Raw genomic sequence first — 24520 nt, forward strand, 5'->3', positions numbered from 1 at the left:
GTTCTGGACTCAATAAGCAATCCCTCCTAGATAAAGTTTGATATCTAGTTGGGCGCTCTGGAAACAGTTGCTGCTTGGTTTAAGAGCAAAGTTTTGCTGATTGAATTACCCCCGAAAAAGTCTTGTGATTGTTCTAAACTTAAAATGTCTTTGCTGGCTGGCTTCCGCGTATTATAGAACATAGGTGCCGCCTCAGACATGAAAGGAAATAAAGGTCTCAAGTTTGGCTGACGTTTCATATCAAAAAGGGTTTATGGGTGAAGAATTTGTTGATACTGTCACCATATATAGGCTTTGTTAGAACAGGAGGTGTTATGGCACACACCAATATGGGGTGAATTGGATATTTTAAAAATTTTGATAGAATTTGAAAATTTTTTGACCTAATTGAGGTTTTAGTGATTTAAAACATAGAACATATAAAATGACAAATGTAAAGCAAGAAGAATAAATGAGACAAAGGATTTATAGTGGTTCGGCTTAAACCAAGCTTAATCCATTACCTTAGCTCCCATTAAGGATTTTAAACTAATTCACTAAAACCTCATACTTATACAAGTAGACCCTCTATCTACACAAGATAGGAAATACAACCTCCTACTTAAACCAAGTACGTCCTCTAGCTACACAAGTTAGGAAAAATAAAAAGTATACAATTTGAGAGAATCTAAGAGATGAATCTCTTAGTTATAATGTCTCTAAAAAATGATACAAGGCTTGAAATGAATAATTACAAGTGAAGATCAAAGACTTGAAGAGAGAAAATTAAAGCACAATCAATATAAATACAAATGTGTATACGATATAAGCTCAAATAATTTCCTTTCCATCCATTTTCCTTCTCTTGATCATCCATGACTTGTATTTATAGGCTTCCCAAAAGATTGAAGAGAAATGTAGCCGTTTGTGACCGTTGCAGTTGAAAAACTAGCCGTTAGAAGCTTTCTGTAAAAGATATAGTCGACAGAAGAAAATGCATAATTGACTATTTTTACAAGTAAAACAAGACATAGTCGACAGACAAAAAGGCATAGTCAACTATCTTCTAACACAAATTTTTCATAGTCGACAAACACAAAGACATAGCCGACAGATGCAAAAATATGAAGAGAAATTTGAATTTTATGAACAAAAATAATCGACAGATAAAAAGTCATAGTCGACTATCTTTACATGATAGTCGACAGACTGAAAAATAATCGATAGAAGCCTTAAATAGTCGACAGATCAAACCAGCATAGTCGACTATCTTTATAACATAGCCGACTATTTTCAAGCATAGTCAACAGCATTAAATCACATAGTCGACTATCCATTTTGAAAAAATGAAAACTAAACAAATCCTCATTTCGATTCTTTTGAAAGCAAGTTGAGATTATTAAAAACATATTTATTTTGAATCTAAATACACTTAACCACACTTCAACATTTCTGCTATATAAATTTTCATAACTTTGTTCAAGGAGATTTAAAGGTTGCTTTTCTCATTCATATAGATTGATTAAAAAAACTTTGTCCATATATATTTACTTACTCATAAAGATTTAGAGATTGATTTTCATATAGTCATTATCAAAACCATTATTTTATTTTTCAAGAGAAAAATATCAATCTCCCCCTTTTTGATGATGACAAAAACAAATATGAAAATCAATTCATTCATTTTATCTCCCCTTTTTGTCAAAATTAAAAAGATTAATACTCCCTTTTTTTGGAACATATTTAGAGCATAAATAAAAGAGGCTTCCCCTTCAACCAAATCCTCATAGAAATCATTCATTAAATTAAGCATGCATTCAGAGGCAAGCATTCATTGACAAGAGTAAAATGTTCATTTTCTTTAGATGAAAACTCCCCCTTAATCAATGCATATATCACAACACTATAATTCTCCCTTATTGATAAAGATCTTCAACAAAAACATAGAGGCAAACTTATAACTCAAGATTATCAAAACTTAAAAACAGAGAGTTTAGGGATAGAAAATATACCACCAAGATTGAGTTTAACAATCTTTCTTACTCTTGGTTGGAAAAAACAAATGAGCATCTTTTGGGGTTGAATTTCTTTTTCATCCCCTTTTCTTTCATGCTTGATTCATCCGCAAAGATTTCACTTTAAGTTTCATTTGGATGTCAACCAACCTGCAAAAATAACTCATCCACAAGCTTTTGGTGCCCAAACCACTTTGGGGTCACCATAGTTAGTATTGAATTTTTTTTTTAGAACCCATATTTGTTTATATCTTGTAGAATGGTTTTTTATAAAGCATTTGTTTACAGAATGCACACATTGACCACAATAATGACAAGTGATTTTAGAATGTGAGGCAAAATTTTGTTTTCTTTTCACTAAGCCACCTTGCCCTTTTCTTCTTTTATGAAAATCTTTTCTTTGAATCTCAAGAGCATTTTTCAATTCTTCTTTTTCTTTGTCAGCTTTTTCAAAAGATAATTTTAAATATTTATGTTTCTCTTGAAGTTCATCATTTTGAGTTTTCAACATTTTCTTCTCACTATTCCAAGAATCTTTTTCTTCTTTCAATAAGTTCACTTCTTTATCTAAAGATTTTAATTTCTTCTTTAAGACATTATTTTTCATACTGATATTTTCAAATTCATTCATCAAATCATTGAATGCATCATGCAATTCATCAAAAGTAAAACTTAAAAATAAATCACTAGAATGGGAAGGATTTTCTTCGATGTTGGTCATAAGACATAGGTTGACCACTTCCTCCACTTGAGATTCATCACTAGAGGATGAATCATACATTTTCTTCTTGAACTTCTTTCCATACCTCTTAAATGATGGACATTCGGATATGATATACCCATACTTTTGACATCCATAACATTTAACTGCATTTTTATATTTCTCCCCCTCAAACTTATCTTTCTTCTTCCTTAGGTTTCTTCTTTCCAATTCTTTCAATATTTTTCTACTGAGGAACCTTTTGAATTTCCTAGTAATTATCATCAAATCATCATCATCATCTTCATCATCATCATTACTAGATGAGTGTGAAACTTTGAAAAGAAGATTCTTATCTCTATTTTTCTCATCATCATCTCTCTTCATCATGATCTCGTGAGTCATAAGAGATCCAACCAAATCATCAAAAGATAAGTTATTTAAGTCTTTAGCTTCTGTTATGGCAGTGACTTTGGATTCCCACGATCTAGGTAAACTTCTTAGGATTTTTCTAACTCTTTCTCCATTTGTAAATGTTTTACATAAGGCCTCTAAATTTGTGACAATATTATTAAACCTAGCAAACATCTCATTAATAGATTCCCAAGATTTCATAGAAAAAAGTTCATACTCATAAATTAGTAAATTTACCTTTGATTCCTTGACTTGACTGGTGCCTTTATGAGTGACCTCTAATTTGTCCCAAATCTCTTTGGCCGTTTTGCATGTTGAGACTCGGTTGAACTCTTCAACACAAAGAGCACAAAACAAAGTGTTCATGGCTCTTGCATTTATCTCCATATCTCTTCTTTCCTTTACTGTCCAAGTCTCCATATTTTCCATATCGGCCAATGTAACCCCTTTCTTAATCACTTGCATAAGGCTTGTATCCTGCATAAGATAGATAAGCATTTTTGTTTTCCAAAAATTAAAGTTAGTACCATTAAAGAAAGGTGGACGAGTGGTACTTTGACCCTCAACTATTGATGAGCCGAAAATATGTGCCATTTGACAAGATCTTTTTCCCTAGGTTGTTAAACCGATAGAAACAATGGAACCTCGCTCTGATACCAATTGTTAGAACGGGAGGTGCTATGGCACACACCAAGAAGGGGGTGAATTGGATATTTTAAAAATTTTGATAGAATTTGAAATTTTTTTGACCCAATTGAGGTTTTAGTGATTTAAAACATAGAACATATAAAATGACAAATGTAAAGCAAGAAGAAAAAATGAGACAAAGGATTTATAGTGGTTCGGCTTAAACCAAGCTTAATCCACTACCTTAACTCCTATTAAGGATTTTAAACCAATTCACTAAAACCTCCTACTTACACTAGTAGACCCTCTAGCTACACAAACTAGGAAATACAACCTCCTACTTAAACCAAGTAGGCCCTCTAGCTACACAAGTTAGGAAAAACAAGAAGTATACAATTAGAGAGAATCTAAGAGATGAATCTCTTAGTTACAATGTCTCTAAAAAATGATATAATGCTTGAAATGAATAATTATAAGTGAAGATCAAAGTCTTGAAGAGAGAAAATTAAAGCACAATCAATATAAATACAAATGTGTATACGATGTAAGCTCAAATAATTTCCTTTCCATCAATTTTCCTTCTCTTGATTATCCATGACTTGTATTTATAGGCTTCCCAAAATATTGAAGAGAAATGTAGCCGTTTGTGACTGTTGGAGTTGAAAAACTAGCCGTTGGAAGCTTTCTGTAAAAGATATAGTTGACAGAAGAAAATGCATAGTTGACTATTTTTACAAGTAAAACAAGACATAGTCGACAGACAAAAAGGCATAGTCAACTATCTTCTAACACAAATTTTTCATAGTCGACAGACACAAAGACATAATCGACAGATACAAAAATATGAAGAGAAATTTGAATTTTATGAACAAAAATAGTCGACAGATGAAAAGCCATAGTCGACTATCCTTACATGATAGTCGACAGACTAAAAAATAGTCGACAGATCAAACCAGCATAATCGACTATCCTTATAACATAGTCGACTATTTTCAGGCATAGTCAACAGCATTAAATCACATAGTCGACTATCCATTTTGAAAAAATGAAAACTAAACAAATCCTCATTTCGATTCTTTTGAAAGCAAGTTGAGATTATTAAAAACATATTTATTTTGAATCTAAATACACTCAACCACACTTCAACATTTCTCCTATATAAATTTTCATAACTTTGCTCAAAGAGATTTAAAGATTGCTTTTCTCATTCATATAGATTGATTAAAAAAATTTTGTCCATGTATATTTACTTACTCATAAAGATTTAGAGATTGATTTTCATATAATTATTATCAAAACCATTATTTTATTTTCCAAAGAAAAATATCAGGCTTATAATATTAGAGATTATTCACAGTGAACGGCACAACCTATAATGCATTATGAGGAATAAAGTGTTAAATTGGCCTTACAAATTTTAGTCTAATGCATAAATCAATAAATTGTAAAATTAAAAGAGAATTCTTCTTTTAAGGGTTTGTTAGAAGTTGGAATGAATCATATATAATTAATACATCATCTAAATGCATGGCTTAATTATGTATCCATCATGTTATGAACATCATGATGTTAACTAGTATTTTAGTTTTATGTTATAATATTAATTAATATTATAACATTAAAAAGGTATAAAATTTGAATCAATATAATGAATCAATGATAGTGTAAATCTTATGGTATTGTCAATATAATTATTAATATTTTTAATATAATAGTAATTATTACCAAATATATCACAGTGAAATCGGTTTTATCTTTTTTTTATTAAAAAAACATGTAATTCCTTATCACTTCTATTGAGAAAAAATGTATAAAGTAGTCTAATGATGTAATAATATCATTAATAGCATGATATGGCTTTATATAATAATAAAATTATAAAAATATCATAATAACACTATTAAACTAACAATAGATTATAGACTGAAATTATTAATAATGTTATGGATTATGGAAGCCACATTTTCTTTTAAAAAATGGCAATATTGTCTTCAAAATAAGAAAAAGTATTTTTCTTATGTTTATTTTTGCCAATTCTTTATTTCTAATTAATTTACTATTTTGAATTAAAACATAAACAATATCAGAGTGTCTTATCATTTCTAGGAAATAAAAGCAAAAAAAAAAAAGAAAGAAACATAACAAAAATAAAATAAGATCTGAAATTCTGCCTGCTTTAACAGCAGAAGACCGAGTAACCGACGATCATGTCAACCAGATCATTGATATTTCTTACACGGCACGCGTTGCTTTACAGATTACAGTGGCTCCTGAACAATCGCCGTTGATGTTTCCCGCCGATCTATCTTCTTTCTCCAAGCAGCGTCGCCACGCCATGCGTTTTATGCACACCGAGAGATTTCTACTAGGGGACTCCGATGACTTTTACGCTGCCGGCGAGGCTGCAATCTCATTATTATATATGCAAATTTATAAATGCTATGCTTTTGATAGTGTGCTAAGGTGTCTCTGTTGATTCTTGCAACTTGTCTGCCTGTGCGAAGCTATGAAGGAGAAGTTGTATCGACGAGCCTGTAGAAATTTCTCTGCTCGCTGAAAGATCATGGTTTTCTTCTTCCAGGACTCGCTTTCCAGGTTTCTTTTTCTTTTTCTTTTTTTCCCGGAATTTTACCCTAGCAGTCGGGTTCACATTTTGTATTCCGCATAGAGTTGAAATAGCAGTAAAATTAGGCTCTGCAAGTCCGTCCGCTTTCCGGATTTGTTTATGTTGTTTGGATGCAGAGAAGGCAACATCTGGTAATGGTTCAATTGTTGTTCGCCTGTTGTTTAGGTATTATCAGGAATTGAATAAAGTAGCGAATTAAGAATAAGGATATAATATTGGCTTTGTAGGACTTGTTTTCTCGTTTTGAGTCAACTACTTCTTAGGTAAAACCTGTTTTCTGCTCTTTTAAGCATGAATATGGAAGCCATAAGATAAGTATTTTCTGTGTTAGAATGACTCCTGAAGAATTAAATGGTTTGTGTGATTCTCGTTGGCATATTCATGGGGACCAACTTTTGTAATTTATGATGGGCAGAGACAAAAATTTATGAATAGAAAGCATGGCTGTCAGCCTGTCACAATGAAGAAGCTAGCTGGCTAGGTACATACCAACAAAATGTAAACCTATTGGGCGTCCATACGATTACCATCAAGAGAAAGCTCAATTTTCCCAAACAAGCATTGAAGAATAAGCGAGGACAAATTGTTACCCTGGCTAGAATGATCTTTTATTTTTAAAGAAGAAAGTGAAAAACTTATATACATGAGTTTTTACATGTCATAACTACTCATAAGACAATGGTTTTCCTTTCCGTAAATTTTCCTTTAACAAATCCTAGTTCCAAACATAGCACAATGGATCGAAACTTGTCAGGTTGCCCAACCAGAGAGTGAACTTTTGAAGTGCTCGTAATTGACCGTAAATTTTCTTTCACCAGGAACCTACATTTTTTTTAATTTTCTTTCCTTTATGTTAACTAGTAAATGCAACAAATAACGTGGCACATTGCCTCTTACTTTGTTAGGACATACCAGGTAGTCTTCTACAGATTCCCTGATGCCTGATGCTGATGAATCTGTCATGTAATGCTGTCACATAACATTTCCTATGGTTTATGCCATTATCTTTTATAGAAATCTCCATCATCAATATATCACCAAGGTGTACTTGCCATCTTGCCTGTGGAAATAATGGCACCTCACCTGTATGTATATTCGCAGGAAAACATGAGCAGCTCGTTATCAGCAGTGCGATGCTGATCTTTGAAGGTGTCAAGCCAGAGTTTTGTCTGGTACTTTGATGGGGGAGGACCAGACCAACAGTTTTGGAAGAAGAGCTGGCTTTTTTGGAAGGACAAAGAGAAGGCACGTGACCCTGCTTTGGGCCTCAGCTGAATTATTCAAATAAAAGTAATGCTTTCTTTACTTGATGAATGATGCCTTAGTCCTAGAAATGACATCTTTATAGGAGTGTGCAACATGTAATTTTAGACATCAGCCCTTGAATCACATGCCTTGCTCAGTATCTTCCTCCCTATCAACCCCTCAAAAAGGTCTCTCTCTCTCCCTCCCACTCTCTCTCTCTGCCCTACCAACCAGAGAGTTAGTTAAAAGGACTAGGAATGATTACGCACCCACATGCATTTGTGACCATTCGGGAAGACCAAAATTTTGGACAGGCTATACAAGGCTACTATACCAATGTTTCGGAGAATGAATCATAAAATTGCTAGTCCATGAAATAAACATCTTCAAAATGAAAAGAAAGGACAACAATGAATTTGCCATGAACATTCAACTAAACCAGCTCCGAATTAGAAACAATTCAGTAATCAAATAATAGAGTTCTAAGAATAGAGTGGAGTCAATGTTCCTTGTTTTTAGGATGTGGCTCAATGTCATGAGTTAAATTTCTCAATTACTCTCCTGTAGCACTTAGGGCACTTCTCCTCTCTTGAAGTGATTAAATTAGCTTTCTTCTATCTTGAGCTCAGAAGCATAGGCGAGAGACAGAGAGTAAAAGAATGCTCTTGTATATTCTCTTGAAAGTTGTTGATTACGATTGATAAGTATTGTTTTTTCTCATCAATAAACTGCTTGGACCTATTCTACATTTTAATCCTATAACATCAGGTATCTAAAACTGTGCTTTAAGTTAATCTAAACTAAAATTTATCAATGCTTGCAATATGGGCATTTGTGCACTATTCTTGTAGTGTCTGTGCAAGCAATAACTTGATGGCTAGTGACGGTCCCTCTCCCAATTGAAGGGTCATCGTGTTCAATGACTTCTAAGCTAGATAGGCTTCATTTTATTCCTCAAATGTTTCTCTGTTGCAACCTTGTCGCAACCAACTTTGTCATCACCAAGTCTCTTCCGCACTTCATGAAAAGCTCTCTGCAAGTCTGCTTAGAAGAGGTTGCGATGCAGAACAGTAAATTTGCAGAATATGGAAGAAATTGCAGAATTTAGGGGAAGAAGAAGCAGGAGCTTGAGAGAGAGAGAGAGAGAGAGTTATCAGTTGCTTTCAGATCATCAAAGGCATTAAATCTAATTACGTTATAAGCCTATTTATAGGTTGACATCCTAACTAAAAGATAATTAACCTGGTTATAATTATCCTAACAAATAAATAAAAGATAAAAAACTTAAATTCCAAAAGTCAAATAAAACCTAAATTCTAATATCAAACATTTTAATAATTCTAATTTCTGATCAGGTTTCATTCAATTTATGAGAATCTCTTCTACTTGAAGCGAGAGCTTCTATAAAGAAAAAGAAAAGAGAACTAAAATTGAGATTTGCTGAAAATGATTCTTGACATTAGAAACAGAAAATCAGGTGAGTATTTATAAACGGTGAACTCAACTGATTCTATTAGGGATATGATTAACTTTGACAGTTGTACAAAGACAAGGGGATAAGTCCCGACTAACAAATTTAACTAAACTATTAACTACACTTAACAGAATTGCAGCTAATATTTCTTTGTACAAGACAAATAGATCTACTTCTCTCTACAATATTTGCCCCTTTTGTACCTTAGGTGTTATAGTTTATTGTGTTGGCATGTTGTGAGAGGGTCTGAGATCATATAGCTTGAGGTATTAGACATTTGAATGGATCTTTATCTAATAAGATAAAGGGTTCATCCTTGTAATTACCATAATGTTTTTGTCCTGTCACTACATAAACTTGTGTTGTTTTAATGGTGGTTTAACTACTTGATCTCTACCTTGAAATTAGTGGTCTCCTATCCTTATCTTCTTTTCTCCTCATCTTACTTGTTGATTTAGGCTTGAACCACACCACACCATTATGCCAATTCCTTAAGAAGTAGAAGGATCTTAGTGCCATCAATCAATGATCACCTCAAACATGATCTTACTTGTTAAGTTGCTCTTTTGAGTGTTGAAACATAGTTGAGCAACATCAAGTAGTTGTAGCCAATTATGTTGGTTTTCATTTACAAAGTGATGTAGATACTCCTCTAACATGCAATTGAACTCTCATGGTCTATGCACTTCTTAACGCAAAAACTACTTAGGGAGGGTTTATCTCTCTTGATATCTTGAAATTCTTTTGAGTCTTTCTTTCTTGATAGACTTGCGGATTGGCTCCATCTCTAAGTACTTGTCCATAGTCAAGGCTCCTAGCAATGTTAGCCCCCCAACTACTTTATCGTCTACTTTGATTTCACATTTTTGTAAAATATAGACACAAATTGTTTCTAGATTATAACTAGAACTCCCTTTTTTTCTGGATTCCTCTTAACTGCCTATTTTAATTGCAAGATAAACAAAAACTTGTCGAGGTTGAAAATAGACATCATAGGGATGGGACAAGGATTATCTCTCATTCAGCATATGTGTTATTCTATGGCGCGACTACTATCATATTAGAGTTGCAAACAAATAGAGCCACTTGTGAGTGGCTCAAATCTCTAGTTGATTTGGCTTATTCAAGCTCGTTTATTTAGTTAAATAAACAAGTTTGAGTTATGTTTTTAAGCGTGATTTATAAATGAGTTGAATTTGAGCTTGAGGGAGCTAGACTCATTTGGGCTCGTGAATAAGCTCATTTAAGTGTTGGCTCATTATGAAATAATGTGTGTTGTTTTACAATTGTGGATTTTTTGTCATGTTGTTTATTATTCAAAATTTAAATATACATTGGAATACTCTAATTTTATATGTTCTTCTTAATAATGCAAGCTCATTTGAAGCTCGTTTAGTATAAATGAGCTAAGCTTGAGCCACTATAAATTTTTAGTGGAGGAGCTGAAGTCTGGTGAAATTCTAAACAAACAAACCTAAGCCTTTATGGGCTTGGCTTGTTTGCAGCCCTAATCATATTCTTCCTTGGGAATTTCAACCCAATGATAGCTAAGTCATCCATAGGCACCACCATAAGAGTGGTTTGTCTCACATGATCAAACCTTAGTTGGAACTGGCTAGCCTGTTACAACAATTCATGGACTTGATACAAGTTGACTCCTCTTCCAAAGATAGCTCTAATTTTTCCACCTTTTGTCTACCCTGAAGTTTTATGTCGCACCCGTATCAACTAGTGCATGGATGGACTTGTCATTGACCTTAATGTCCACGAACATATGCCTGTAGATGAAACTCTTTTCTTACTTCTTACCTACAGGCATCTTCTATTACCCATGGCTTGATATCCATATTCTCACCCTTCCTGGCTTTGTAATTCAATGCCTGCTTTTCACTAAATTCATCATGTAAATATTCCAACCCTAGAGCCTGGTGAAGGCTGTTGTCCCTTCAACTATGCCTTGACTTGCTGTTGCGGCTCTTGTTTTCTTCAATTAGCTTCATTTGGGAAGTTTGCAAAGCATTCAAGATTCCTCTGTGAACACTTTGCTATCCTATTTGGTCCATCGCATATGAAGCATTATGGAGTGCCCAATTGTTGATATGACCTCTCTCTATTAGCTCCCTCACTCTTGGGGTTTCTTAGCTAGCTAGCAAGACTTCTTGTTGCTACCTAGGCACTTGACAAGCTTTGCACCCTTAGACAATGTAGCTTGACCCTAACTTATGGCTTTACTCCTTCCAAGATGGAACAGTTTGTCTTTCTCAAATATATCTTCAATGTCGAGCACCAATGAAATAAATTGCTTGGTATAGTCCTTGATTAATGTCGGTATAGAAAAGAGGGCGACTGTCCAATGTCTTCAGCGTTGTTCATGTACCCCTAATACACTAATACACTTGACTCTCCAAGGCATCGGTTCATTAGCCTTGAGTCACTATTTTGAAATGATAGGATTTGTTATATTTTTTCGATAATAATGTTTCGAGCTTTAAAGTGTAAGCTATATACAAAATTTATGTACCTCATTTTATAATTTTTTTTTTTTTTTTTTGCCTCGTCAATGAACATGGAGTAATTTAATCCTACAACTATAATATACTCATTTAGAGCATTTGGCTTGAAAGACAATTATTCTACATGATTATATCCTATAAAATATGAGAAATATGTGTACACTCTCTTGAGTGAGAGTCTGGCGGCATTTACCATGTGGGCTTCCACAGTGTCCATGCAAGCAATGACTTGATGACCAGTAACATTCTACCTTAAACACTAACTATATACATAAAGAAGTGGAAAGAGAAGTAAATATACAAAAAATATGCCCAGAAAATTTGTTACTATTTATTTTACTTTCTATTGAAAAGAGGACAAATTTTAGTACCAACAGTAATTAAGGTGCCAAAGTTAATCCACTGTGACTGAAATATTACCTGTTTGAATTGTAGAAACTTCTTAGTTTTAAAAAAAAAAAGGAGAAAGATTGCATATAAATACTTACACTCAAAACTCCCAACCCTAAGTACGTACTTCCCCCATTGCATGTAAATACTTACTCCCAACCCTAAATCTTTTGCAGGGACAAATGGTAGCAACTAGTTGAGGGCCACATGGTTGCATAAACTGCTAAAATGCTGCATATGGGGGGGACTACGCACAGCTATTGATGTCTGTGCCTGTCCATGTGGGCTATAGCAGCTGGTGCTGCTGCTTTCTAAGAAGCCTTTTTGAGTGGCAGAGGTGGCAGTGTGGTGGAGATCCCGCAGCATGGTGGTGCTGGTGCATTGCACCAGAATGTTGATGATTAGGGCATTTGGGCCCCCCTTCCTTTCATATCATATTATGTGACTGGCTCTCTGTTTTTGAGTCTATTCCATTTCAAAAAGGGCATGGGCTACACGTATTGATTATTAAGAAAGAGATGTTTGACTCAATTCGATCTGGAAAAAGTTGGTCAAGAAAGCTACGGACCCTGAAACTTATGACACTACTGCCTTTCTCTCCCTCTGTCTTTCTCCATCATTCTCAGCCACCACTAGGCCTTTTAACTCTAAGCTCCTCAAATCTTCTTCCCAAGTGGAGGGCCCTCAGGCCCGGCCACTTATTCATCATTTCTACAGCTGCCCCAATTATATAAAAATGGCACTGACATAATCCTGCTCCGTTAAGGTGCGTTGGACCAGCAACATGTGATGCTATGGCCATGCCATCCTCCAAATTTTTAATTTAAGATTATCTTGAATATGTGGGATTAATTAGGATGTCCAGACTTTATAGCACATAATTAATTAATTTGAAACTAGGTCACAACAAACTGTTTTATCTATTTTAGGACATGTGATAGATCATAATGAACTCCTTCAAGAAATATCTAACCCACGCTTGATAAGAATATCCTTATTTTCATTGAGATGTGTGCAGATTGTTTAGTTTAGAAACTCCTCCTTGGCGACCCTGCAACCATAATGGAGAAAACAGGCTCGAGGCTTGTTGAATTGGCTTTCCGATAGTTAAGTTGGGGTGGGGTGCATGGAGGAACGGAAGCTTGGGAAGAAAGAAATGATATGGAATACAGTACAGTTTAAAGGAAAAACTACTTGAGATATTTCTTTTTTTTATCAATGTTTTAACGTTTTAGACATCTACTATTGTTTCAACATGTTTCATTGAAGTCACATATTTAGCTCATCTAAGTTTGAATTTTTAATAAAATATTTGTTACGCCAATATTTTGCAACAATAACTAATAATTATGACCGATAGGATAAGGTTAAAACTCGTCCTTTAATTAATATTTAGAGTTCTATACATATGGTATTGTGTGTGGAAAGAAGTTGACATAAAATGGTAGGGCTCCATCCATTTGATAGTGCATTAGATGATGAGGTTTTTCATGTCTCGTTAGTCCTCCTATGTCCATTAATCAATGAAGCACGAAAATGGTTCGGTCACGTTGTTTTGGTGTTTTTATATCTTTTTTAAAATAGAATTTTTTTTTTCATTTTAAAACTATTTACACCTATTTTTTTTAGAAAAATATTCATTTTTTCGTTTCAATTTTGTATCCAAAACTAAGTGTTGATCCATTCATTGATCGATTTATAAGATTCTTGACAATTCTATCTAAGAGTCAGTCAAATCCCAACTACTAATAACAGTGGAATGGTTAGTTTCCTAACGTTATACCAAAAAATAGAAAAGAAGAAGAAAAATATTGTAAAAGAAAAAACAAAAATGACCTCAAATCAAGATTATTAAATAGCATGTTAAGTTTTATTCTTTTAAATAGAACTAAAGACTTGGTCACAAAAAATAAAACATAAAAAATAAAAATCAAGTAAATGAAAATTTTGTCGAATGTCTTCTGAGCTAAATGTTGGTTTTTGAACTCTTCCTTCGGTAGTAATGCACCCAAGACTTGTCCATGCTGCGATTATAGTCAATCCTAGTTCATGACGACAGTAAACAATTTGTTTACCCAATAAGGCAACCATTATTTCAAGCAAAAATGAATTAAAACAAAGCAATTATTATTATATATTTATTTAGGGGCAGAAGTGGATACATATATAATAATAATAATAATAATAATAATAATAATAATAGTGGATACATATATGAGATGTTGACCACCAAATCAACATCTCATTGAGATGTTGACTAGAAAGCGGATGAATTACAAAATTGCCACTTTTAATGCTCACCTTAAACATTAACTTTTACGAAAAGCCAATAACCATAACACCACACCCTCATGTGAGTGGCATTTCTTTCCCTCTAGTTTAGTTGTATTTTAGTAGTAGTATTATTATTATTGTACTTTTGCAATTTTTAAAGTCATAAAAGGAAACAAATTTATTTATATCTTTTGATAGACATTAGAACATAATTGAATTAATATAATTGGGTAAATAAATAAGCTTTAATAGATTGGGATGTCCATTTATTAAATTGAAATTTTTTAACATAATTTTATAAAATTTCAAATTGAGAGGAGAGCCAGCCAACTCAATTTAATTAGTTTTCAAACTTGATGGCGATTATTAGTGGAAGTATGAGGAGTTTTAGTGAGTTGGGTGAATTTGTGTGATGTATGTTTGTATATTGCAAGGATTTTGCGTAGGAGGCACGCTCGAGGAGAGGGAGTGGGCATGGAAGCGGCACCGAGTGTCTTACAAAAGAAAACCAGAAATGGAGAGAGAGGGAGAAACCAAAAGCCCAGAAACGAGGGAAGGGAAGGGAAGGGAAGGGAAGGATGATGTGGATGGAGACAAGCAAGCAAGAAAGAAAAAAACGAGAGAGATATGAACTCCTCGTCTTGCAGAGCAGCCGAAAACGTGAAATGAAAGTTATATAATACACAGACACAGATGAAGAAAGAGAGAGAGAAGAGAGAGAAAGAAACCTTGGATCCCAAAAGCCTCTTCATAAACAATTCATCTGTGTTGCTTTTAGTACTCTCAGCTCCCCCAATTTTCCTCTCTGTTTGTTTCCCCCAATGAAACCCTCTTAGTTGCAGACAGACTGAGGGAGAAAAAGAAAAGAGCCGAGTCTTTTTCCTTTTCCCTCACCTTCTTTTCTCTCTCTAGTAGATTTCGTCGGGAATGGGAGTTCGCTGCTCCAAATTTGGCCTCTGCTGGTGGCCTTCCAATCTCAAGTCCAACCTCCCTCGCTCATCGTCTGATCGCGGCGACGACGACGACCTCTCCTTGCCCAGCTTCAGAGAGTACAGTTTGGATCAGCTTAGGTCTGCCACCTCGGGCTTCTCGGTCGACCACATTGTGTCCGAGCACGGCGAGAAAGCTCCCAACGTTGTGTACAGAGGACGCCTCGAGGACGGCATTTGGATAGCCGTCAAGCGCTTCAACAAGTCGGCCTGGCCCGACGCTCGCCAGTTTCTGGTTTTGTGATCTGTTCTTTTCTTTTTTTAGATGGTTGGTTTGCTCGCTTCTTGTGGTTTTTGACGACGATATCATTTGGATTTAGGATGAAGCGAGATCGGTTGGGGAGCTAAGGAGCGAGCGGCTGGCGAATTTGGTTGGCTGTTGCTGCGAGGGCAACGAGAGATTGCTTGTTGCCGAGTTCATGCCTCATGAAACTCTCTCGAAGCATCTTTTCCATTGTAAGTTGCTTTCTTTCTTTCTCTTTGATTTTTAGCCCTTTTTTTTTTTTTTTTTTTAATTTGTAAGTGGATTCTAAGCGAGAACCATGGGTTTGATACCATGTTTTATCCAATATTAGTTGCGTTCAATTCGGGGCATGCTATATCTTCAATTAAAGTGTTCCCTTCTCGTTTGAATGTGAGCGTCTGTCTTGAGTGAGTTGAGTTAGCTTTACCATTCTATATGAATAAAAAGACCGCGAAGGGAAAGTGTAATAAGTTCACTTTTAGTACTCTGTTTTCCAAGCAGCTAAAATCGATGGCAAATAAAATTTTTCACCCGTGCTTTTTGTCAAGTTTGACCTAATGCACTGTTAGTGTAATCTTTTTAACACAAGGGGAGAACCAAATTGTGACACGGTGTTATACGGTAGTAGGGGGAAAAAGAGAGAAAAATTCGGGAACAACATAGAAAGCAATGTTCACGATAATGGGTCACGTTAGGTAAGTCTCATTATGTTAAAGAGGATTATACGACTGCTGCATCAGAATTTAATTCATTTGTGTTTTGTTTGGAGCTTAGTTAAATAAAAAGAAAAACCAAAACAAAAAATATTGGTATGAAATTTGGTTGAGTTGTTACAGGGGAAATGCAGCCTATGAAATGGGCAATGAGGATTAGAGTTGCTTTCTACTTGGCACAAGCACTGGATTACTGCAGCAGTAAGGGGCGGGCACTATATCATGACCTCAATGCTTACAGGGTTTTGTTCGATCAGGTATATTTGGCTTTTAGTATGTTGTCCAAATGTTCAGCTGCCCATTAGAATGCATTCCTAATTTTGAGGCAGTGTTTTGCAGGATGGTAATCCCAGGCTCTCGTGCTTTGGCCTTATGAAGAATAGCAGGGATGGCAAGAGCTATAGTACAAACTTGGCCTTCACTCCTCCAGAGTACTTAAGGACAGGTGTTCAACTTCTTTCCTAGCATCTTATCTCAACACTCTTGGTCCTTTTCCCATGCAAAGAACATGAAGGCCCATTTTTTAAGACCCCTCATTGCTAGTTCCACAAATGTGAAAATCATGACTGTTGATGCTGGATGGCTTCCAAGAAGTTCCTAATCCAACATGTATAAGATCTTATTTGAATGTTGTTGTATTAGGAGGTTTTGGATGGTAGCAGTTATATAACAGTAATTCCTTCCTTCAATTCAGACCAATGCTTTCACTAAGTGTTTGCTTGATTTTGATCATTATTCCTCTAGGCAACCACTTGCGGAAGCTGACATAACCTCACTTTTAGTTGTCCAATCATGTATAGGAGGAATTTCTTATTTAAATGCTGTCATATTAGGATGGTTTGCATGCAAGCAGTTATACAACGCTAATGTCTCACTTCAATTTGGACAGATGATTGTTCTAAATGTTTTTATTTCTAAGGATGATTCCACTAGATGACCACATGTGGAAACTAATCTATAGATTAATCTATCCTATCAAAATGTTGAGGTATAAGTTAACCTATACCTTCAACATATCTTGACTTCCTTTTCAAGTTGGCTTACTCCATGTTTGGAGCTAGGATTTGTGGTAGCAAAAGAGAAGGAACAGACAAAAAATATTCATGTGCAACATCAGCATCCCAGGCCTTAACCCACTAGGTGGGGTGTCATAGTATTTATATATGCATGTAAGATTGCATGTACATAAGCAGTTTCATTTTCTTTTCATTTTTCTTCCATAAGAACCTTGTAGTTTCATACCAAGGTTTCTTAAATGCATTGAGAAGGCACATTATCCCTTTCTAAGTTGTGACACCAGATGTACCTTTTTCTGCTTTCCAGTGCATCCTTACCATACTGCCTGCAATTCTTATCACTCCACCTCTAACTCTGGCTGATCTGAACATTCATGTTATCCTACCGCATGATGTCTTTTCTAACTGCATATTCTTCCAATCTTTGCAAGTCATTTTAAAAACAGTGATCTACTAAATTACTTTTTAAGAAATGGCGACCAACTAAATGGACTTGTAACTCATTAACCTCCATTGACCAAACAAAATATCTTCTGGCTAGAATTAGGAATCTGTAATCAAAATATAGGACATGAATCATATGTGCTCAAGTATTGACGAACTTTGAAAAGAATAAGTATAATTTAAAGTTGGAATGAATTCCTTTCTTCTAATGTTACCTGGAGACTGTGAAATGCTAAGACATTTAGAAAGGAAGGGTAACCAGTCATTGACTAGAGGATGGGCAAGGTGCTGCAATCGAAAGTGATTGGACAGACAACTTTGGCACAAGTCGTGGTGCAGTTTTTATGGTTCTTTAACAAAAAATCAGCTTCATTAAGTGCGACCCCTTTACTCCCTAACAAAGAAAACATCTTATAACTGCTATTCTGATGATTTTTCAAGCAAACCCATTGTCACCATCTTTGATACCATTCAAGTTCCACCTACCCTAGCAAAGCATTGCCCTTTAACATAGTATTACTACCATTATTGCAACAACATCTAACATCATCAGCCTGTGTTATTGGCATCACCTGGCACTGCTATTCTACTATTTTGTGGTTGGATACTCCATGTACACCTGTTTCCGGTTTCATTTCATTAAGATTACTTTAATTCTCCAACTATCATCTATTCATTGATGGAACACAAAAGCTTCAATGTGATTAGCCTATTTTATTACTGTGATTTTGTACATCACACTTCTGAGTCCCACCGAGAAGAGAAGTCCAGAACTTGTAAGCTGCACTGGTGCATTTCTGTAGTCTAAGGGAACCTGTTTCTAGCTTATGTAAATGTGTCGACTCTCTATGCTGCAACCTTTATGTGAAAGAAGTTAATTTTTTTTTAAATTAGATTGGTAGTTGATAACAAATACTCTCTTCACGAATTATGTAGTTGCTAAATTTGAGTGATATAATTGTTTCCATTTTGCAGGTAGAGTTACGCCAGAAAGTGTAATCTACAGTTTTGGCACCCTATTGCTTGATCTTCTCAGTGGCAAACATATTCCACCAAGCCATGTAATTATCCTTTTCTTCTACAGAAGTTCACTCTAGATAGAGGTGTCTATATATCTTTTTATTGATATCTTGGAAGTTTTTCTCTGTAGCATTAAGTTGGGCTGGTAGCATTGTTCTGCCACAAATCACTTGCGTATACTGGATATAAATTTCCACATGCGCATTTTGTAGAAATACATAAATAAAAATGAAATATAACAAACTTAATTCTGATGGACTTTTTTGACGTTTTCCAGTAGTAATATTTGTAGGAGTTTGCTCAATTACGCTTTTGGCTGATCTTTTTGGCAAATTACTCCTTGTCTGAGGTGAAGTCAAAGTTACATTGACTAAACTGAAGATTCTGTGTTTTCCTCTCTTTTGATTATTGTCTTTATTCTTAGGAAACAGAATTTGTCCCAGCAATGCTACAAAAGTACGACATTATGCAGATCTAAAACGGAATTAAGTGTTTTTAAAGTCCTTTTAGATGATACACAAATTAGTTCGCTGTGGAAGCCTCAATTTCACAAATTTTATAATAGTAGAATGATGTCCAGTGAAAGGCTAGAGACAGCAATGCTATCTGATATTATTTTAGGTATGTGCATGTGAAAAATCTTAGCTGGTTTATATGGCGAGTGGCAAAAGTTATATATATGTATGTATGTATATATATATATCCTGATATCTTCTTTCCCATTCAATTTTTCCTATTGATTCAGAACCTGTCTGGTCTAGCATTTGCCTTGTTGCTGGGTTACTTTTATAAGGTGGCACAACGGGTGTAAATCAGTGGGTCCTTGGTGTGCAATTTGATATTCATAGAATGTGTATCCTAGTATGATAATTGATTTTGTGTTATTATTGCTCAACATTTTTGTACATTTTCAACTCTGCTCCTTTGTTTTGACAATCAAGCCTTCAAAATTTCCACCTAGCCTTAGTTATTTCATTTTTTTTACACATTCATTTAAATTAGGAACGATTATAACTAGCTAAATAGCTTAACCTCCATCCATTTATCCACATTGTTTTGTTTGACTGCTTGCTAACCATATTAGTATTCCAGGGTGCATGGCCTTTTAACATTCTTGGAGCCTGTGATAGTTGCAGTATGCCTGACCCTGAGATTTTCCTTTCTCAGAAAGTGCAAAATGTATGCGCACATCAGAGACCAAAACATGGTTAAACATTTTAGTGAAGAAAAGTATTTAGATCCATAATCAGGGTATGCCTTCTCAGAAGATTAACTACACAAAATAATAGCTTGAAACAAGCAAATTTCCATGGTTTTCTGTAATATTGAGGATTTTCAGTCGCCAAACGAATTCCAACTTCCATCAAAAGAATTATGTCTACTCTGTTCAATTGGATGATGCATCAAAATTTAAAGATTATTTTCATTTGGGTATGTTCCATTTGCATTGCGGTATTTGAACTTCCTCTATACGCTTGACTTTATTCCTGAAAAAAAATTGGTTTCCCATGTTTAAATCTGTGCAATTTATCATTTTCTATGGTAGGCCCAATTGTATTTTTAAGCTTTACCTTTCTGGCAGGCACTGGACCTCATACGCGGGAAAAATTTTCTAATGCTGATGGACTCTTGTTTGGAGGGTCATTTCTCAAATGATGATGGAACAGAGTTGGTGCGGTTAGCTTCACGTTGTTTGCAGTATGAACCTCGTGAGAGACCAAATGCTAGGTCTCTCGTGATTGCTCTCACTTCTCTTCAGAAGGAAACCGAGGTATGCCTCACCACTGCATGCAATCTAATTGGAACCAACTGAAGTTCTTATCACTGCTATGTAGCCTTCCACGTGAATGAAGATGCTTGAGATGGAGAATATTTACTTCATATTTTTCTCTCCAAGAAAGAATTTCCACTGTATGGAATTATAGATTTGCTGTTATCCTCAGCATATATGTTTACTATTAAGTCAGCAAAGCAACCAGTGACAGGAAGTTGCTTTTTAATTAGCAAAAAACAGAAAAAGTTGCTTTTAAAAAGTAAGCTATTTGCTTGGGGGAACAAAATAGAAAAAAACTATGGCTATTTAACTACATATACTGATTTGCTATATGATACTGCTGACCTGCAATCAGTAGCCATTGTACCCTCACCAATTCAGATTGGTATTAATACGATTAGATAGTTTACTTCTGATCATCTGATTCCTTATTTGGCAGGTATCTTCTCATGTTTTAATGGGCATTCCCCATGAAACTGCACTTTCAACGCCAACAGCAGTATTAACTCCTCTAGGTGAAGCTTGCTCAAGACTTGATCTAACAGCCATACATGAAATACTGGAGGAGATAGGATACAAGGATGATGAAGGAGTTGCAAATGAGGTTAGTAACTGCAAACTATAAAAATGCTATAGTTTAGTGGACAACCAAAGGAAGAACACAAAGATGCACACTTACATGCGGAGAGAAGTACAAATGCTTCTCTATGTTTGTCATAATGCTTTTCCTACTTTATCAACAAATGATACAGTTGATGCATGAAACAGACTTTGTGTCCATACTAAATCAACTTGTTTCCTGACCTTTTGTTGTGGAAACCATCTTGTCCATGTGCCAAAGTATGTGGTCCCGATTTTTTAACTGATGAATTGTGATCAAGTAGTAAAGGAACTTACTTCTCTACCGTAAGTCAGGGGCTATTTGGATCCCCATAATGATTGTTATAGATAATTTACAAGCTATAAAACTGTTTCATGTTTCTGTCCTGTCAATTTACTACTGCTATTGCTCCATCTCTGCCATCCAGCCTAAGAATCCAGGAGAACAAAGACATTACCTTGGCAGAAATCCAAAGAAATGTGTTGGTTTATCAACGTCATCACCATCATCTCTTTCATAATCTTCTATTGCACAGGATCCAAATCAGTCACTGGCTTCTGGTAGCTGCAGGTGATGACTGACGTCCAAGTATGATATTTGGACCCCTAGACCATTCTTTCAAATGATGTCTCCTTGAGACTTGGGTTTGTAATTCATTAAATAGAGGACAGCCAGAAATGCTACTTTGATGGACAACATACAAACAATGCCTTGCCTTGAAACCAAAGAATTTTGCATCAAAAGAGGTGGAGGATGACCAAAGAAATTTGATGGAAAACTCTTAAGACATGATATGAGGTATAATGGTCTTAATAAAATATATGGTGATGGATAGAGCGATTGGATCATTGGAGAATTAAAATTTATGTAGCCATCCCCACTTAGTGGGATTAAAGTTGTGATGATGATGATGGACAACATAACAAACGAAACAAAAGAGTGAGCCAAAGTAGGTATGGAAAGAGCCCTGGTCTGTTCCTACCTCCAGCTTTTTAAGTGGACAAAACCTGCTTTCTTTTGTATTTGCTAATGGATTCAAGCCCCAGTTGAGATACTTATTGTCTCCACACCCAGATGGTACCCATTACCACCGACAAGTTCAGTCCTCCAGGCTAGACTCATCTGAAAAGATAGGTGATAAGTGCCTGTCTGTTAGGTCTAGGCTTTAATTGTATCTAGGATCTAGAGCATCACTGTAACACGCCTTATCTCCTTTCCAATTCTTTTTAAGACTACCTAGCCTCTATACTCACCATTAGAAGTTTTAGCTTCTTTAAGAAGCTGTAATGAGTGGAAGAAAGAACTTCTTTGAGCCTTATATGCATGTTGCTGCAGGAGGATTGTTTACTTGCTCTATCCTCATTGTGTTTTTTTTTTTTTTTGTCAGTGTGTGGAGTTTCCTATATATTCTTGTGTGTGTGTGTGTGTGAGACAGAGAGAGAGAGAGAGAGAGGCAGGTCCTGGCTTATACTAGAATAAGGAAATGCTTTGTTGTTTTGGTACTAAAATAGGGAAAGAAAAAGAAACATGGATATTAGTGGTTCATGATTTTTCTTTCTCTACCAATAATGGTTATGGTTGATATTTAGGATTTTACCATTACCAGGCAGGTTTTCTAATAGAACTAAGTCCTAGAAAACTGAAGGGTGCCTGCCGCCAATTAGTACCGTTTTAAGTATCAACCTGGTCAATGTCTTGTGACTCAAAGAAGAATGCTATTATAATTGCTTGTTTCAGGGTCAACAGTTCTTACTGATCCTGGATTCCTTTTCTTCTTTGGTGCTCTTGCTTTATTGCAAAGTTTTCACTCGGAAATTTCCTGGATATTTTTTTCTCCCCTGCAGCTTTCCTTCCAAATGTGGACTAGTCAAATACAGGAAACGTTGAATATCAAGAAAGCTGGGGATTCTGTTTTTCGAGCTAAAGACTTCACTGCTGCCATTGACTATTATACACAAGTAAGTAGTTCCTTGACCCAACACAACACATTTTATAGAAATCTTTTGCCATCAACCCAAGTAAACCTAATACAACTAGAATATTCTTTCAAAATTTGTAGAAGCAGTCTTGACCCAACAAGACGCTATTGTTTAAAACATTTCCAAAGATCTTTCATAATGGTTGTACAAAACTTCACCTCTTCTGCCCTCGTCAAATTTTTGTTGGCATATGTTAAAGTATTACTCTGCATACCAGCGATATATAAAATTAATCATTGCTTACTATCATGAAACCTCTTGTGCTTATTACTGAAAGCCATAAACTGTACATGTGTTTGGTTTTGTGTAGTTCATCGATGAGGGAACCATGGTATCACCAACGGTGTTTGCCAGACGCTGCCTATGTTATTTGATGAATAATATGCCCCAAGAAGCTCTGGGGGATGCTATGCAAGCCCAAGTAATATCTCCTGATTGGCCTGCAGCATTCTATCTTCAAGCAGCTGCGCTCTTTAAATTGGGGATGGATAACGATGCAAAGGAAACACTCAAAGATGGCTCATTATTGGATACCAAAAAGAAAAGAAATTGAAAGTGTATAGGTTTTCCGTTTTCTGTCTTTTACCAACAAAAGAAAACGCCTTGTATCTATCTATCTATCTATCTTTTTCCTTTTTCTCTTTGCCATTTGAGTTTCTGCAGCACGAAAGGGCAAGGGTATGTATGTTTCAACATCCCAGTGTGGGTGGTCTGAGAATGTTCTCATTTATCTTGCAGACAGATTTGAAGGAAAGCATTTCCTACTCTTTTTTTATACCTTTATATGACAATGATAAGAACAATCATCATGTTTGGAACGACGTCTGTGATCACATTGCTTGATTACTGTTGCTTCAGTTGGATCCTACGTAGATCCGGTCGAACTTTGAATTCAACTTTTTGGTTCCAGCTTCTGTATCTGATGTTGTTAAGAACACAGGGAGGGGAGACCATTTGGCATACTTAGTTTTCGTTTGATTTGCAGGATAAGGATACATTGGCAAATAAAAATTATTGTGTTTTGACATAATAAATGGGATGAGTTTAAGAATTACTTAAATAGGGGATAACATAATCTCGAGGAATTGAGATACATTATTAAGAGATAGGATGACGGACAAAGTAAGTATTTTGCTCCCGAGTATAAATATTTAAATATTTAAAAATAAAAAAATTAAAATTTTGCAACAAGAGTATTTTAGTTATTTTTACATTATTCTATGTCTATCCTTACATTAACCAAATAAAAAATTAAATTAAATATAAAATATCATTTAGTGTACTTCTACTAACCAAACACTTGAAATCTAGAAATAAAAACTCTAAGAATAAACATTCAGTCCTTGATTGCTCATCCTGCGATATTCACTCCACGAATCAAATGAACCCTTAATAGATAAAGTAATGTTGTTATGGGTACCATATCAAATACCATTTTAAATAACTATAATATGTATAATAATTGTTAGTAGCATACTAGATA

General features: G+C 35.1%; 1 protein-coding gene and 1 long non-coding RNA gene across 2 annotated transcripts; both read left to right on the forward strand.

Moving 5' to 3' along the window:
- The first annotated feature begins 5927 nt into the window (after positions 1 to 5927).
- Positions 5928 to 13480, forward strand: LOC127812735 (uncharacterized). The gene is made up of 3 exons (XR_008025995.1): positions 5928 to 6330; positions 7463 to 7651; positions 12160 to 13480. It is a non-coding gene; the product is annotated as an uncharacterized LOC127812735 (long non-coding RNA).
- A 1229-nt stretch (positions 13481 to 14709) lies between these two features.
- LOC127812803 (serine/threonine-protein kinase BSK5-like) lies at positions 14710 to 23890 on the forward strand. The gene is made up of 9 exons (XM_052353333.1): positions 14710 to 15481; positions 15567 to 15702; positions 16327 to 16460; positions 16543 to 16648; positions 18639 to 18724; positions 20266 to 20454; positions 20897 to 21061; positions 22903 to 23016; positions 23348 to 23890. Exons 1-9 carry the CDS (start codon positions 15185 to 15187, stop codon positions 23588 to 23590), a joined length of 1470 nt encoding a protein of 489 aa, XP_052209293.1. The 5' UTR covers positions 14710 to 15184; the 3' UTR covers positions 23591 to 23890.
- Positions 23891 to 24520: the final 630 nt, after the last annotated feature.

The sequence above is a fragment of the Diospyros lotus genome, chromosome 1 (genome assembly GCF_014633365.1).
Source record: "Diospyros lotus cultivar Yz01 chromosome 1, ASM1463336v1, whole genome shotgun sequence".
Taxonomy (NCBI): Eukaryota; Viridiplantae; Streptophyta; class Magnoliopsida; order Ericales; family Ebenaceae; genus Diospyros; species Diospyros lotus.